The 15995-nt window shown below is 48.7% G+C and overlaps 1 protein-coding gene across 1 annotated transcript in view; it reads left to right on the top strand.

Moving 5' to 3' along the window:
- Positions 1 to 15995, top strand: part of IQGAP1 (IQ motif containing GTPase activating protein 1) — a 108367-nt gene that overhangs the window by 66469 nt on the left and 25903 nt on the right. The window contains exons 12-25 of the mRNA XM_054713172.1: positions 658 to 821; positions 1420 to 1580; positions 2690 to 2814; positions 4088 to 4251; positions 7610 to 7700; positions 7886 to 8053; positions 10067 to 10209; positions 11215 to 11385; positions 12658 to 12741; positions 12838 to 12909; positions 13005 to 13074; positions 13409 to 13617; positions 14948 to 15103; positions 15371 to 15534. Of these exons, the coding sequence (XP_054569147.1) occupies positions 658 to 821; positions 1420 to 1580; positions 2690 to 2814; positions 4088 to 4251; positions 7610 to 7700; positions 7886 to 8053; positions 10067 to 10209; positions 11215 to 11385; positions 12658 to 12741; positions 12838 to 12909; positions 13005 to 13074; positions 13409 to 13617; positions 14948 to 15103; positions 15371 to 15534 (1942 nt within the window). The remainder of the gene's footprint in view (positions 1 to 657; positions 822 to 1419; positions 1581 to 2689; positions 2815 to 4087; positions 4252 to 7609; positions 7701 to 7885; positions 8054 to 10066; positions 10210 to 11214; positions 11386 to 12657; positions 12742 to 12837; positions 12910 to 13004; positions 13075 to 13408; positions 13618 to 14947; positions 15104 to 15370; positions 15535 to 15995) is intronic.

Here is a 15995-nt window from a genome sequence, read left to right as displayed (position 1 = left end):
CAAAGCATCATACTTTAAAAAGATATTAGCTTGTAAGAACATGTAATAAGTAACTTCAAAATGCAACGGGTATTTAATTTGAAAGCGTGCCTTGAACATGTATGTAAAAACGCTCTTTGTACTCGCTCAATAGACACACTCACCTGGCCACTGGGTAAAGCTAGCAATGAAACTACTGGGTCCGCAGTGTGATAACGGGGGGCAACAGGGGGAAGGAGGTGTGAGCAGAGGGACTGAAGGTGAGAGGTGTATGGAAGGACAGCGCTTGGGATCAAGTTTCTGGCGGTGTTTGGTGCTGGGCGGTGGAAGGTCAAGGCTTGGGAAGACGGTGGAGAGCGTTGAGTGGCAGCTGAAGAAGCTGGTGCCCTGCGGGTGGCCGCAGCGGAAGGAGGAGGTTTCAGGGGAGAGTAGTGCTGGCTGCGGGTGATCTGAAGCAGAAAGAGGGCCTAGGCGAGGAGACTGTTTTTTTTGAACTGGCTTTGTTGCGATACAGTTCGCCCCCTGCCAAGGAGACTGCTCTCTAAGATGGGAGTTCCGCTTCGGGTGGCGCAGCCAGCAGGTCACCCGCAGAGCGTAACTTCCTACCGTGACAGCTGGCGTCGCCTTCCCCCCGGGGCTCCCCCCGCCAGCCGTGTTTCTGACCCCGCTCTCTGCCAGGGCTGGCAGCCGTGGCCGCCATCAACGCTGCCATCCAGAAGGGCGTGGCTGAGAAGACTGTTCTGGAACTGATGAACCCCGAAGCCCAGCTGCCCCAGGTGTATCCCTTTGCTGCCGATCTTTATCAGAAGGAGCTGGCGACGCTGCAGCAACAGAGTCCTGAGGTAAGCGAGCAAAACGCAACGAGAGGGCCTGGCTGGCGTGGCTCAGTGGTTGAGCATCAACCTATGAGCCAGGAGATCACGGTTCGATTCCCAGTCAGGGCACATGCCCAGGGTTGCAGGCTGGATCCCCAGTAGGGGGCGTGCAGGAGGCAGCCCATCAGTGATTCTCATCATTGATGTTTCTAGCTCTCTCTCCCTCTCCCTTCCTCTCTGAAAACAATAAAAAAACACATGCAAAAAAAAACAGAAAGCAGTGGGAGGGAATTGAATACCCACATTGTGGTGCAGTTAGGGACACCAATTTTTTAAAAAATATATATTTTATTGATTTTTTACAGAGAGGAAGGGAGAGGGATAGAGAGCTAGAAACATCAATCGATCAGCTGCCTCCTGCACACTCCCTACTGGGGATGTGCCCATAACCAAGGTACATGCCCTTGACCAGAATCGAACCTGGGACCCTTGAGTCTGCAGGCCGACGCTCTATCCACTGAGCCAAACCGGTTAGGGCAGGACACCAAGTTTTTTAACCAGAAACTTAGACGCCTTGGTATTCCTTCGCGTCTCTCACTCTGTCCCCCTCTCGCTCTCTCTGCAGCATAGCCTCACCCACCCCGAGCTCTCCGTGGCCGTGGAGATGCTGTCGTCCGTGGCCCTCATCAACAGGGCGCTGGAGTCGGGGGACATGAACACGGTGTGGAAGCAGCTGAGCAGTTCCGTGACGGGCCTGACCAACATCGAAGAGGAGAACTGTCAGAGGTGGGTGCCGAGGGGACTGGATCCTCCGACTGCTGGAACCTCTGTTGTGGGTCAGCCGTCAGCTCTGGTTTTCTTCACGGGCGCTGTGATCGTCTTTTTTTTTTTCTTCTATTTCTATTCATTTTATACTTTATCATATACCCTGACAAAAGCCATAATATTCCGGAACATCCTCTGAATCGAGTCCACCTTCTTTCTTCCTCACTTGTTCCAAGACTCTTCAGCTGGTTTGTTCAAACCAGGATCCGGTCCGGGACCAGGTGTTACCTCTGTCTGTGTGTCCCTTCGGTGTCTTTTAGCCCAGAATTGTCCCTTTCTTCACGACACTGATTTGTCAGAGAGATGGGGCCAGTTGGCCTATAAAATGCCCCATCTTCTGGTTCTGGTTGCTTCGGAATACTTGTCTTATTCCTGTAAACTGGAAATTATGTCTAAAGGCATGTCAAGATTTAGTTGAACATTTTTGGTAATGTGTGTGTTTCTCATTTTCTCATATCAAGACTCGTGTGAAATCTGCTGTCCTGCCATTAACAATACTAAGATTGGTCTGTAGGGGACAGCTCATCCCTCCAACGGATATCTGTGTTTCTCTCTCACCAGATCATAATCTCTTTGCCCCTTTTGCACCATGAACGTGCGCAAATTAACCTTTGCCTTAATAGCTTGACCCTTGATAATCCTTGCCTAAATCGGTACTTCAGTAAGAGCTGCTAAATGAGGACTTGCTGATACGTCATTCCTCCTGCATTTCCTAGCTGGTGGGTGGCCTTAGTTCCTTATCTTGGAGCTGCTGCCTCTCTCTGATTCTAGAGTTGGTCTTCCTTGGAATTGAGAGGCTGTTAAGAATAGGTGATAGCCTTACATTTTCACATTTTCTGTAAGGTCACTCAGTCCCGGAGCTGGCCTCTAGAATATATCAAAACTGTTTGGGTACCTTAACTGTCTGTGTTCTTGGGTACTTTGCCCACTGTTCCCTCCCTCGCCCTTGCCGTCCTTCCGCGCCGCCCCCCCCCCCCATGTCTTCTCATTCCTGTCACCCACAAGTGGTACTTGAAGGTCCCTTTTATTCTGTTGCACTTCATTGTCTTTGTTATTGGGGGATGGGGCAGGTATCTCGATGAGCTGATGAAGCTGAAAGACCAGGCACATGCAGAGAAGAACGAGTTTATTACGTGGAACGACATCCAGGCTTGCGTGGACCACGTGAATCTGGTGGTGCAGGAGGAGCACGAGAGTGAGTAACCCGGTCCCATCCCCCCATGTGCCACGGTGCTAGGCGGCGTGATGCCATGAGCCAGTTCTAACCATGACTCCTGGGGGCGTTTTAGAAAATTGAAATAGATGTATAACTCAACAGCTAAGGTTGGATATTATTTTCAAAACACCAGGCAGCTGCTATAATTAGGTATGTAGGTCATAACTAAAAATTTCAGGAGATGGTCCTGGCTGGTTTGGCTCAGTGGGTAGAGCGTCGGTCGGCCTGTAGACTGAAGGGTCTTGGGTTTGATTCTGGTCAAGGACACATGCCCGGGTTGTGGGCTTAATCCCCAGTAGGAGACGTGCAGGAGGCAGCCGATCAATGATTCTCTCTCATCATTGATGTTCCTCTCTTTCCCTCTCCCTTTCTCTCTGAAATAAAAAATATATATATATGTACATATATATATAAATATATATATATATGTACATATATATATAAACATATATATATATATATGTACATATATATATAAACATATATATATATACACACACACACACATACACATACACACACACATACACACACACACATATATATATATATATATAAATTTTTCAGGAGATGAATTGAACATGATTTTTTTAAAAATATATTTTATTGATTTTTTTACAGAGAGGAAGGGAGAGGGAGAGAGAGTCAGAAACATCGATGAGAGAGAAACATCGATCAGCTGCCTCCTGCACGCCCCCTACTGGGGATGTGCCCGCAACCAAGGTACATGCCCTTGACCGGAATCGAACCCGGGACCCTTCAGTCTGAAGGCCGACGCTCTATCCACTGAGCCAAACCGGTTAGGGCTTTAATTGATTTTAGAGAGGAAGGGAGAGGGAGAGAGAGCTAGAAACATCAATGATGAGTGAGAATCATTGATAGGCTGCCTCCTGCACATCCCCTACTAGGGATGTGCCCTGAACAGGAATCAAAACGTGACCTCCTGGTTCATAGGTTGACACTCAGCCACCGAGCCATGCCGCTGGGCACCATCTTCACACTTTTAAGTGAGAGCAATTACACATAAAACAAGAGGACTTGAGCTTTCAATAGGAATATGCGCATAAGGCCATTTATTTTGAATGAGACAAACACTAAATTTAAAGAGACCATGCTGCTCATTATCATGGATGACCCATTACGGTTTGAATCATGGCAGTGCTTGGGTGGATTTATGCGTCCTTAGCATGCTTACAGACAGATTTGTTTGTGGAATGTCTTAAAGAAATGACCTTTGTTTCTTCCTCTTCAGGGATTTTAGCCATCGGCTTAATTAACGAAGCCCTGGACGAAGGGGATGCCCAGAAGACCCTGCAGGCCCTGCAGATTCCTGCAGCCAAACTGGAGGGCGTCCTGGCAGAAGTGGCCCAGCATTACCAAGACACGCTGATCCGAGCAAAGAGAGAGAAAGCCCAGGTGAGTGGCATCGAAAGGGTCGCTGCTGTTCCGAGAACTTCCTCCCTCCAAGCACCAAGATACAGGAATGATGGCTCCCCTGATTCCCTCAGGGACTGCTCCTGGGCACCTCACATACAGAGCTCTGTAGGGACACAAGGGGTGAGGGACATAGACTCTGCCTCTTGGAAGTTTTGCTGTTTTACACATTTGGCTTTGTTGTTGTTGTTGTTGTTTGTCAACACATCTCCCTGTCTCTAAGTAAATTCTGCATTGAAATATAAGACCCAAAAATGCATAAGTCAGCCCTAGCTGGTTTGGCTCAGTGGATAGTGTCGGCCTGCGGACTGAAGGGTCCCGGGTTCAATTCCAGCCAAGGGCACATGCCCAGATTGCAGGCTCACTCCCCAGTAGGGGCCGTACAGGAGGCAGCCGATCCGTGCTTCTCTCTCATCATTGATGTTTCTATCTCTCTTTCCCGCTCCCTTCCTCTCTAAAATCAATCCTCTATAATAAAAGCCTAATATGCAAATCCACCGAACGGCAGAACTACCAGTCGCTATGGCGCACATTGACCACCAGGGGTCAGACGCTTAATGCAGGAGCTGCCCCCTGGTGGTCAGTGCGCTCCCACGGGGGTGCGCCGCTCAGCCAGAAGCTGGGCTCACAGCTGGCAAGCACAGCGGTGGCGGGAGCCTCTCCCTCTTCCACGGCAGCTCTAAGGAGCAGCAAGCCGGCAGGCAGTAAGGAATGTGGGGGTCCCAGACTGCTGGAGGCAGCTGATCAATCGATGTTTCTAACTCTCTATCCCTCTCCTTTCCTCTCTGTAAAAAAACAATAAAATATATATTTTTTAAAAAATGCAGATTCCTAAGATTTATACTCTTGTTTCTGCTTATTCAGAATCTCTAACTGGGGGCCTGGCTCTAGTGATTCTGTCTAGACCCCAGTGGTAATGTTTGCTTTTGCTGCCATATAAGTCCACAAGGAATCTTATTATGTTTGATTGACAGAGAAGTGGACTTTGGGAAAATGAACTAGGCCAGGCTCCATATCTAAAAAAGGAAACTAGATTGAGGCTGTAACTTGTACCTGCTCTCACTCACGCTCTGAGCCCTTTGGTAGGGTTGTGGGAGTTAAACTGTTAGAGGATGTGACTAGAGTTTGAAGCATTTCCGTTTGCTGTGGAATAACTTTTCAGAGGATGGGGGGTGGGGTTAGAGGGAATTTGCTTAACACTGCCAGGCCCACACATTAGATGCAACAGCCTTTTTTAGGCCTCCGCTTAGCTTGTAACTTTCCTCTGGGCCATCTTGAAAGTGGTTTTAAAAATAATCTGATTTCCAAATTTATCAAGCAAAAGGTCTTACTTTCGCTTTGACCTGTAGTTCTCTTGTGGTATCTTTGGGTCTAGCTTTGGTGTCAGGGTAATACTGACCTCAGAGAATGAATTGGGAAGTTTTCCTCCTCCTTCTTTGCTTTAGAAGAGTTTGTGAAGGATTGGTGTTAGCTTCTTTCAACATTTGGTAGAATTCGCCAGTGAAGCCATGCAGTCCTGTGTTTTGAGCTTTGTTTTTTTGTAGGATGTGTTTTGATCCTTATTCCATCTCTGTATTTGTTATAGGTCGATTCAGACTTCCTTCGAGTATTCTTTCTGCCTCTTTTTCTTTCTTCCTGTCTTGGGGATTCCATTATGCATATATGGATGTTATCGATGGTGTCCTCCGGTCTGTGAGGCCTTGTTCCTTTTTCTTCCTTCTTTTTTCTTCCTGTTCCTCAGACTGGATCATTTCAGTGGACTGATCTTCAAGTTTGCTGAGTCCCTCTAGGAATTTTTTTAATTTCAGTTATTGTATTTTACAACCCCCAAATTTCATTTGATTCTTCTTTTTTTTAAAAAAATAATTTTGATTTCTTTGCTGATCATGCTCTATTTGGTGAGACCTTGTTCTTATATCCTTTAGTTCTTTGAACATATTTAAAATAGCTGATATAAGTCTCTGTCTACCATGATCAATTGAGACAATTGCGGCTATCAGCTTTCCCCCCTTTTTGGACCAGGCTTTCTTGTTTCTATGCATGTCTTGTAGTTGTTTTTTTAAGTCAGAATGTGTGTGTGTGTGTGTGTGTGTGTATATATATTATTTTATTTTATTGATTTCAGAGAGGAATGGGGGAGAGAGAGAGAGAGAGAGAGAAACAGAAACATCAGTGATGAGAGAGAATTATTGATTGGCTGCCACCTGCACGCCCCACACTGGGGATTGAGCCTGTAACCTGGGCATGAGCCCTGACTGGGACTTGAACCGTGACCTCCTGGTTCATAGGTCGACGCTCAACCTCTGAGCCACGCCGGCTGGGCTATCTTGCAGTTTTTGAAAACTGGACATTTTAATAAAATAACAGGACAGCTCTGAAAATCCGATTGCACTCTCCCTCCTCAGGGCTGGTTGCTGTCCCTGATGGTTGTCATGATTTGTTTAGTGACTTTTCCTTCTGTTAAGTCTGTGCTCTTTATCCTGTGTGCCCACTGAAGTGTCTGCTTGGTTAGCTAGTGGTCAGACAGAAATGGTTAGACAGACATTTCCCCAGGTTCCCTGGGTTCCTTCCCAGTTTGCTCCTTTTGCCCCTTCTTGCTGCTTTTGACCTCCTGAGCCACTTGGATCCATCTTTGCATCTTTATCACTTTATGTGAAGCATTTCTCGTAATCTTTCACCAGTTTTTAAAAATACCTTTTTATTGATTTTTTTTTTTAGAGACAAAGGGAGAGGGAGAGAGAGAGAGAAACATCAATGATGAGAGAGAATCATTGATCGGCTGCCTCCTGCGTGCCCCCTACTGGGGATCGCACCCACAACCCGGGCATGTGCCCTGACCGGGAATCAAACTGGCGACCTCTTAGTTCCTGGGTCGATGCTCAACCGCTGAGCTACACCGGCCGGGCTTCACTGTTTTTTTTTTTTTTATTCCTGCTTCTTCCAGTTGACTATTCCATGTGTCTCACGTGTTTGAAACTTCCTCCATATCTAATCGGGTCTCACAAGCCCCTTTATCCCATGGGCCCTGATTTCATGGTTCTAAAATGTTATGTTGCTTGCCCTAACTGGTTTGGCTCAGCGGATAGAGTGTCGGCCTGCAGACTGGGGGGGTCCCAGGTTCGATTCCGGTCAAGGGCATGTGACCTTGGTTGCGGGCACATCCCCAGTAGGAGATGTGCAGGAGGCAGCTGATCGATGTTTCTCTCTTATCAATGTTTCTAACTCTCTATCCCTCTCCCTTCCTCTCTGTAAAAAATCAATAAAATATATATTTAAAAAATAATAAATAAATAAATAAATAAATAAAATAAAATGTTACATTGCTTTTCACGGTGCACAGGAAACCCAGGATGAGTCCGCCGTGTTATGGCTGGATGAAATTCAAGGTGGAATCTGGCAGTCCAACAAAGACACCCAGGAGGCACAGAGGTGTACGTATCGCTGGTTTATTTCTCCCGGTGGAGGGCGGGGTGGCGAGGTGCTCCATGTCGTGCTAGGCAGACCAGCATTGAGGGGGGGGCGGGGGGAACAGCTTGCCAGCAGGCATAGCCAGTGAACCAGGGTACGCACATAGGGCTTCCTCAACCATTCCGGTGACAGTTCTCTTCCGCGACAGTCGCCGTAGGAATCTTGGCCATTAACGAGGCTGTGCAGAGCGGCGATGTCGGTAAGACGCTGAGCGCCCTCCGCTCCCCGGACGTGAGCCTGTACGGAGTCATCCCTGAGTGTTGTGAAACGTACCACAGTGACCTCGCAGAAGCCAGGAAGAAGAAGCTGGCGGCAGGTGCGTTACGGTGAAATAAATGTGTGCCCTGAAGCCGAGAGCGTGAGTGTATGAGGGGACCGAGGTGGAGGGAAGGGCAGTCTGCAGAGAAAGATAACTTTCGTGTAGAAGTACAGTATCTGGACTTATTTTAAACTAGAGGCCCGGTGCATGAAAATTTGTGCACTCGGGGGTGGGGGAGGGGTCCCTCAGCCCAGCCTGCACCCTCTCACAGTCTAGGAGCCCTTGGGGGATGTTCACCTGACAGCTTAGGCCCACTCCTCAGGGAAATGGGCCTAAGCTGGCAGTCAGACATCCCTCTGCCAGCCCGGGAGCCCTCGGGGGATGTTGGACATCCTTAGTGCTGCCTAGGAGGCGGGAGAGGTTCCCGCCACCCACCGCTGCAGCTCTCGCGCCCTCAGCCCAGCTTGTGGCTGAGCTGCGCTCCCCCTGTGGGAGTGCACTGACCACCAGGGGGCAGACGCTCAACGCAGGAGTTGCCCCTAGTGGTCAGTGAGCATCATAACAACCTGTCATTCCACCATTAGGGTCAATTTGCATGTTGCCCTTTTATTATATAGGATACCCTAAGGCAGTGGTCGGCAAATCGCGGCTCGCGAGCTACAGGCTGCTCTTTGTCCCCTTGAGTGTGGGTCTTCCACAAAATACCACGTACCCTAATTAAATGAATAACAATGTACCTACCTATATAGTTTAAGCTTAAAATATTTGGCTCTCGAAAGAAATTTCAGTCGTTGTACTGTTGATATTTGGCTCTGTTGACTAATGAGTTTGCCGACCACTGCCCTAAGGAGGCAATAATATCCCTGTTTTTTTGGGGGGCGGGGATTTTCCCCTTTTGGGCAACTATGTTTCAAAAGGTCAATTTCCTGAAAATGCCGGAAGATTAAAAGTATTTGACTGTTTATATTTTATAGGTTGTCAGTAGCTGCTATAGTATCTGAGCCTAGAGTTAGATAGAACTAGTTTACCTGCAAAAGGAGGGGAATGAAGATTTGATTCTCATCCGTTTTTATGGCCTTTTTAAAAATAATTATATATTTTTACTGATTTCAGAGAGGGAGGGAGAGAGAGAAACATCAATGATGGGAGAGAATCATTGATCGGCTGCCTCCTGCCCGGAATCGAGCCGGGACCCCTCCGTCTGCAGGCTGACGTTCCGTCCACTGAGCCAAACCGGCCAGCGCTTTCTGGCCTCTCTGTTGTTAACTAGAGAGGTTGAATGGTTGCAGATCTTTTACCAGAAAGTCGTTTTCTGACACATAAGGTCTTAGATGTTGGTTTTGGAAAGAACAAAGCTAATCAAAGTTTATTCCACAGTTGGACTTTGCAGGTATTTTTTTATATATATATTTTTTATTTATTTCAGAGGGAAAGGGAGAGGGAGAAAGAGATAGAAACATCAATGATGAGAGAGAATCATTGATTGGCTGCTTCCTACACGCCCCCTACTGGGGATCAAGCCTGCAACCTGGGTGTGTGCCCTGACTGGGAATCGAACCCGGGACCCTTCAGTTCGAAAGCCGATGCTCTATCTAGGCAGTGGTCGGCAAACCATGGCTCCGGAGCCACATGCGGCTTGCGAGCCGCGGTTTGCCACTCTTTTGACTAATGAGTTTGCCGACCACTGACCTAGACTCTCAATTCCCATAATTACAGGCTGTTGTTGTTCCTTGTGATTAAGCCCCTATCCCAGTGGTCGGCAAACTCACTAGTCAACAGAGCGGCAAACTGTGGCATGCGGCTCGAGAGCCGCAGTTTGCCGACCACTGGGCTAGGGCATATTTTCTTTTTATAATGTAGATGTGAGTGAGCTAAATGAGGTATTGCAAAGCCATAATGTAAGAGGGACTTAGGATGCCCTTTTGCTCTCATTCATCCAAGGAACGGGATTTTGGCATGGTCTTCAGGTAGATTGGTGAACCTGGTCAGAATCATCCTGTCGCATCCGACACACGCGGGTGGGGAGCGTGGCTCTGGGTCCCTTTTAACCTTTCCTTTCCTGTCCGCCAGGCGATAACAACAGCAAGTGGGTGAAGCACTGGGTGAAAGGTGGATATTATTATTACCACAATCTGGACACGCAGCAAGGAGGATGGGACGAACCCCAGGGCTTTGTGCAAAACTCCACGCAGCTTTCGCGGGAGGAGATCCAGGTAGGTCGCCTGCCTTCGGGGAAGGAGCTGAGAGCAAGCGTGTTGGAGCCGAAAGTGTGTTTGGAGGAACAGGCCTGTGGTCAGAAGCCTTAGCCTAAAATTGAGGCTCCGTAATGAACTGGTGCAGAGTAATTATTTGTCTGGTGGTTGGGGGAGTGACTTAAGGCCTAAATTAGGAGAACACCAGTATTGTAGAATCTCAGTCAGAGACAAATTGTGTGCTTGTGAGAGAAAACGTGGTTGCCCAGAAAAGAAGAAGGAACAGTTGCTCTAACTCCTCATTAAATGCACCTACTGTTCATCTCTCCCAGTTTACATTTTCTCCCTCTTTCCGGACCGTCCCACCCACTCCGGACTGTGCCGTGTTAGACCACACGCTGTCCGTCACGGACAGGCTGGCCATTTCCCTGCGTGTCCTCCACCAGGGGCTTCTGGGACTGGGTACTCAGCCCCTGCCGGCCCCTGTTCCTCTGTCCTCTTTTTTTTTTTTTTTAATGTATTTTTATTGATTTCAGAGAGGAAGGGAGAGGGAGAGATAGAAATATCACTGATGAGAGAGAATCATGGATCGACTGCCTCCTGCATGCCCCCACACTGGGGATCGAGCCCGCAACCCAGGCATGTGCGCTGACCGGGAATCGAACCGTGACCTCCTGGTTCCTAGGTCGACGCTTAACCCCTGAGCCACGCCGGCCGGCCTCCTCTGTCTTCTTGTCAACAATGGCCCACGCACGGTGCCCAGCACAGTCCGTGTTGGGCAGATGAGTGGGTACATAGGAGGTGAAAGAAGATCAAGTTGTTGTTTTTTTTGTCTGTGGCTTTTTGGGGGTATGAGAGCAACCTGCCCTGAAAAATAGACTGAAGCCATTCCCGTTGCTCGAAGATCTAGAACGGTCCGAGAAAGCAGTCAGGGTTGGTCTGTGCGCTGCGGACGATATCGCGTTAAAATTGGTGTCCCTTCTCACCTACGAATGTCTGTCTTCCCCGTGACCACGTGCCTTTCAGAGTTCCATCTCCGGGGTGACGACCGCGTATAACCGGGAGCAGCTCTGGCTGGCCAACGAGGGCTTGATCACCAAGCTGCAGGCTTGCTGCCGCGGGTACCTCGTCCGACAGGAGTTCCGCTCCAGGTTGAATTTCCTGAAGAAACAGATTCCCGCCATCACCTGCATCCAGGTATTCCAGAGCCCAGGACACAGGCCGCGGGAGGGCGCCGAGAGCAGGGCTCAGAGACCGCCAGTTCTTAGGGGCGAGTGTGTGTGTGTGCGTGTGTGTGTGTGTGTGTGTGTGTGTGTGTGTGTGTTTTCCTGCTGACCTCCTGGTCTCATCCTTCTTCGGACTAGTGTTTGCTCTTTGCTGCCACCGTCATCTGTGTGCCTGATGCGGTGCGTGGAGCTGAGCCGCCAGCCCAGGGGCAGTTTTCTCTCTGACGGGCAGCATGTGCCACAGAGAGAATTCGGAGCTGGGCCTCGGGGCTCCCCACTGCCGGGTGGTGTGAGCCTCTGTGTTTGCTTCATCCTCTGTGAGTGGGGATGCTAGTGTTTACCTTCCCTTCCTCACCTGGTTTATTGTAAGGCTCCCCAATAAAAGATGTGTGGAGGCCCTTTTATTCATTCATTCATTCATTCATTCATTTATTTTTAATTTTCACCCGAGGATATTTTTCCATTGACTTTTAGGGAGAGTGGAAGAGAGAGGGAAAGACAGAGAGAAACACTGATGTGAGAGAAACACATTGATCGGTTGCCTCCTGCACGAGCCCTGACCAGGGCCTGGGCCGGGGGAGGAGTCTGCAACCGAGGTACATGCCCTTGACCAGAATTGAACCCAGGACCCTTCAGTCTGTGGGCCCATGATTTATCCACTGAGCCAGACTGGTTAGGGCAAGGCACTTTCTAAAAAACAAAAAAACAAATATATATATATATGTGTGTGTGTGTGTATATATATATATATATATATATATATATATATTATTGATTAAAAAACAAATATATATATATATATTTAAATATATTATTGATTTCAGACAGGAAGGGAGAGAGAGAGAGAGAAACATCAATGATGAGAGAGAACCATTGATCGGCTGCCTCCTGCACACCCCACACTGGAGATCGAGCCCACAACCTGGGCATGTGCCCTGACCGGGAACCGAATTGTGACCTTGTGGTTCATAGGTCGACGCTCAACCTCTGAGCCCCGCCGGCCGGGCTGGAGGCGGTTTTAAAAGGTGTGACGGGCGGTGCTCACACCAGGGAAGTGGACGCTGGCCACTGTGCTCTCCACGTGGCGGCACAGCCTCTGCCCACACTCCCCAGTCACCGGAGGACGTGGTCCTCTCTAGACCGGGTCAGGAATTGCCCGTGGACAGTAGGTCGAGGAGAGGTGTTGGCATTTCCTCTCTTCCCTGGGAAACCATGTGCCGACTGTACTCTGTGATGGTTTCAGTCGCAGTGGAGAGGATACAAGCAGAAGAAGGCCTATCAGGACCGGCTAGCGTACCTGCGCTCCCATAAAGATGAAGTCGTGAAGGTACGGTGGCCTGGGCGGGTCACTCCGTGTGGGGGGCCAGGATGGCCTGTGTTGAGGTGAAGGACTTTTGTAATTTCCCGGGCCCTGTGTCCACAGATCCAGTCCCTGGCGAGGATGCACCAGGCGAGGAAGCGCTATCGGGATCGTCTGCAGTACTTCCGAGATCACGTGCGTTCCCTGGGGAAGCAGGGCCGGTGGGATCCGTTTTGCGATCTTTTTGGTGGACCGATGACCGACAGCATTTCTCCTCCTCTGTTCCTTAGATAAATGACATTGTCAAAATCCAGGCTTTCATCCGGGCAAACAAAGCTCGTGACGACTACAAGACTCTCAGTGAGTAACTGTGGCCCAGCAGAGGCGGAGTGGAGGCCCTCAGGGTCTGGGTATTCTCCACGGATCTCTCTTACTTCCTGCAGGCAAGCCTGGGGGCCGGGGGCTGCTTGCGATTTAACCCCCTTTGCTAACCTGTGGCTGCATGTCCCGTTCTCCACCGCGTCAACCTTTGTCGCAACATGAGAACACTGTGCGCCCTCGCGGTTGTCTTTGCTCATCTCACCGTTAAACACACACCTGTGACTAGAGCTCATCCATAACCCTGACCTTCCTCGGACCCGGCACTTCTCCGGGTAACCCCGCTCTCGTCTGACACGGGCTGTCTTTCCGCCAGTTAACGCCGAGGACCCTCCGATGATCGTGGTCCGGAAGTTTGTCCACCTGCTCGACCAGAGCGACCAGGATTTCCAGGAGGAGCTGGATCTTATGAAGATGCGGGAAGAGGTCATCACCCTCATTCGTTCCAACCAGCAGCTGGAGAACGACCTCAACCTCATGGATATCAAAATCGGGCTGCTGGTGAAAAACAAGATCACGCTGCAGGTGCGCGCGGGGCTGGCGGGGCCGCGGGGCCTGTCCCCCTCTGGTTCCCCTGCCTCACCCTCGCTGATGCGTGGGGAGGGAGAAGGCTGGCTTTCTCCTTGAACGCCATAAACTTTAAAAGAGTTACAGAGGAGCCCTAGCTGGTTTGGCTCAGTGGATAGAGCGTCGGCCTGTGGACCGAGAGGTCCCAGGTTCGATTCCGGTCAAGGGCATGTACCTTGGTTGCAGGCACATCCCCAATAGGAGGTGTGCAGGAGGCAGCTGATCGATGTTTCTCTCTCGTCGATGTTTCTAGCTCTCTATCCCTCTTCCTTCCTCTCTGTAAAAAATCAATAAAATTGCCCTAGCCGGTGTGGCTCAGTGGATAGAGCGTCGGCCTGCGGACTAAAGGGTCCCGGGTTCGATTCCGGTCAAGGGCATGTACCTTGGTTGCAGGCACATCTCCAGTAGGAGGTGTGCAGGAGGCAGCTGGTCGTTGTTTCTCTCTCATCGATGTTTCTGGCTCTCTATCCCTCTCCCTTCCTCTCTGTAAAAAAACCAATAAAATATATATATAAAAAAGTTACAGAGGAAATGAAATACTGTGATTGAATAGCAAAATTTAAAATAGAAGAAGGTAAAAACCATCCCGTAATTCCACCACCGCACAATCATTTCATATCGGACATTTTTACTTCATATTAGAAGAAAAAATGTTTTCCATGTGATAAAAGTCATTATATTATTTTTTAAATATATTTTTATTGATTTCAGAGAGGAAGGGAGAAGGTGAGAGAGAGAGAGAAACATCAACGATGAGAGAGAATCATGGATCGGCTGCCTCCTGCACGCCCCACACTGGGGATCAAGCCCGCAACCCAGGCATGTGCCCTGACCGGGAATCGAACCGTGACCTCCTGGTTGATAGGTCCACGCTCAACCACTGAGCCATGCCGGCCGGGCAGTCATAAATATTATTTCTAATAGCAGTATTAGAACTAATTAGAAGAAACACTATAATTTACCTCTATCTCCCCCCAACCATTTGACCAGTTTTTATTATTCCAGATAACATTGCAGGGAGTGTCTTGATGTAAACGTAGCTTTTATCGTATGGAAGGCTTTGTCTTTCAGGTAGATTCCTAGGAGTTGGCTTCCTGAGTGAGTGGACGTCTTTCTGGATCAGGTTCTTTATAGGAAGATGAGAGTAGGACTGTGTTTGACTGATGTATTGAGAACAGGAGAGACTCCATCTGACTCGAAGGAATCTGCCAGTGTGGCGAGAGACCCACAATGCCCAGCTTCGTCTCTGAACGCCTTTTGATTTATGTGTTGTTTTTTTTGTTCACAGGATGTGGTTTCCCACAGTAAAAAGCTTACCAAAAAAAATAAGGAACAGTTGTCTGACATGATGATGCTAAATAAACAGAAGGGAGGTCTCAAGGCTTTGAGCAAGGAGAAGAGAGAGAAATTGGAAGCTTATCAGCACCTGTTTTATTTATTGCAGGTGAGTGGCTCCTGGAAGTGGTACTGGAAAATGTAGCTAATTTTCTTTTCCTTAAGACAACCTTACCCATAGACCTCTGTGGGGCTAGTTCTGATTTCCTCTGAGGGGTGAGCAAAGAGCTGTCTCATTTTTCTTTCTTTCTTTACATCTTCTTTCTTTCTTTACTGATCTACATTCTGATCCTTCGAGTTTACAGAACCCTGAATGTTTGTGCCAGCCCTCACATTAATTATCCAGAAGTGACTTAAGTCCCTTGCTTCGTTTCAGACCAACCCCACCTATCTGGCCAAGCTGATTTTTCAGATGCCCCAGAACAAGTCCACCAAGTTCATGGACTCGGTGATCTTCACCCTCTACAACTACGCCTCCAACCAGCGCGAGGAGTACCTGCTGCTGCGGCTCTTCAAGACGGCGCTCCAGGAGGAGATCAAGTACGGAGGGACCCCCCTCCCCCCGCCGCCTCACGCCCCTCCCCCACCTCCCGACCAGAGGCTCAGGGCTGGACAGTCAGGCTGCCCGCATCGTACGCTTCATGCTCTCAGCTAAGGCAGTGATTTGTGTGAACTACTCGATAGAAGCATCTACTTGTTGAATTACTGATAGAAAGGGTTGTTGCAGATGCTAAGGAGGTGATAAAGTAATCAATTTGCTAAATTAATTTTAGGAACATTTCTATATTAAAATACAATTTTTTAAAAAGTCTGACCTTTAAAAAAATTAAAATAAAATAAAGGCTGACCTTTAACCTTTTTATTTTTTGCTTTATTATTATTTAAAAAATATTTTTATTAATTTCAGAGAGGAAGGGAGAGGGGAGAGAGAGAGAAACATCAATGATGAGAGAGAATCATGGATCGGCTGCCTCCTGCACCCCCCACACTGGGGATCCAGC

This window comes from Eptesicus fuscus, chromosome 25, assembly GCF_027574615.1.
Source record: "Eptesicus fuscus isolate TK198812 chromosome 25, DD_ASM_mEF_20220401, whole genome shotgun sequence".
Classification (NCBI taxonomy): domain Eukaryota; kingdom Metazoa; phylum Chordata; class Mammalia; order Chiroptera; family Vespertilionidae; genus Eptesicus; species Eptesicus fuscus.
The sequence above is the reverse complement of the archived record's forward strand: the minus strand, read 5'-3'. Positions and strand labels throughout refer to the sequence as shown.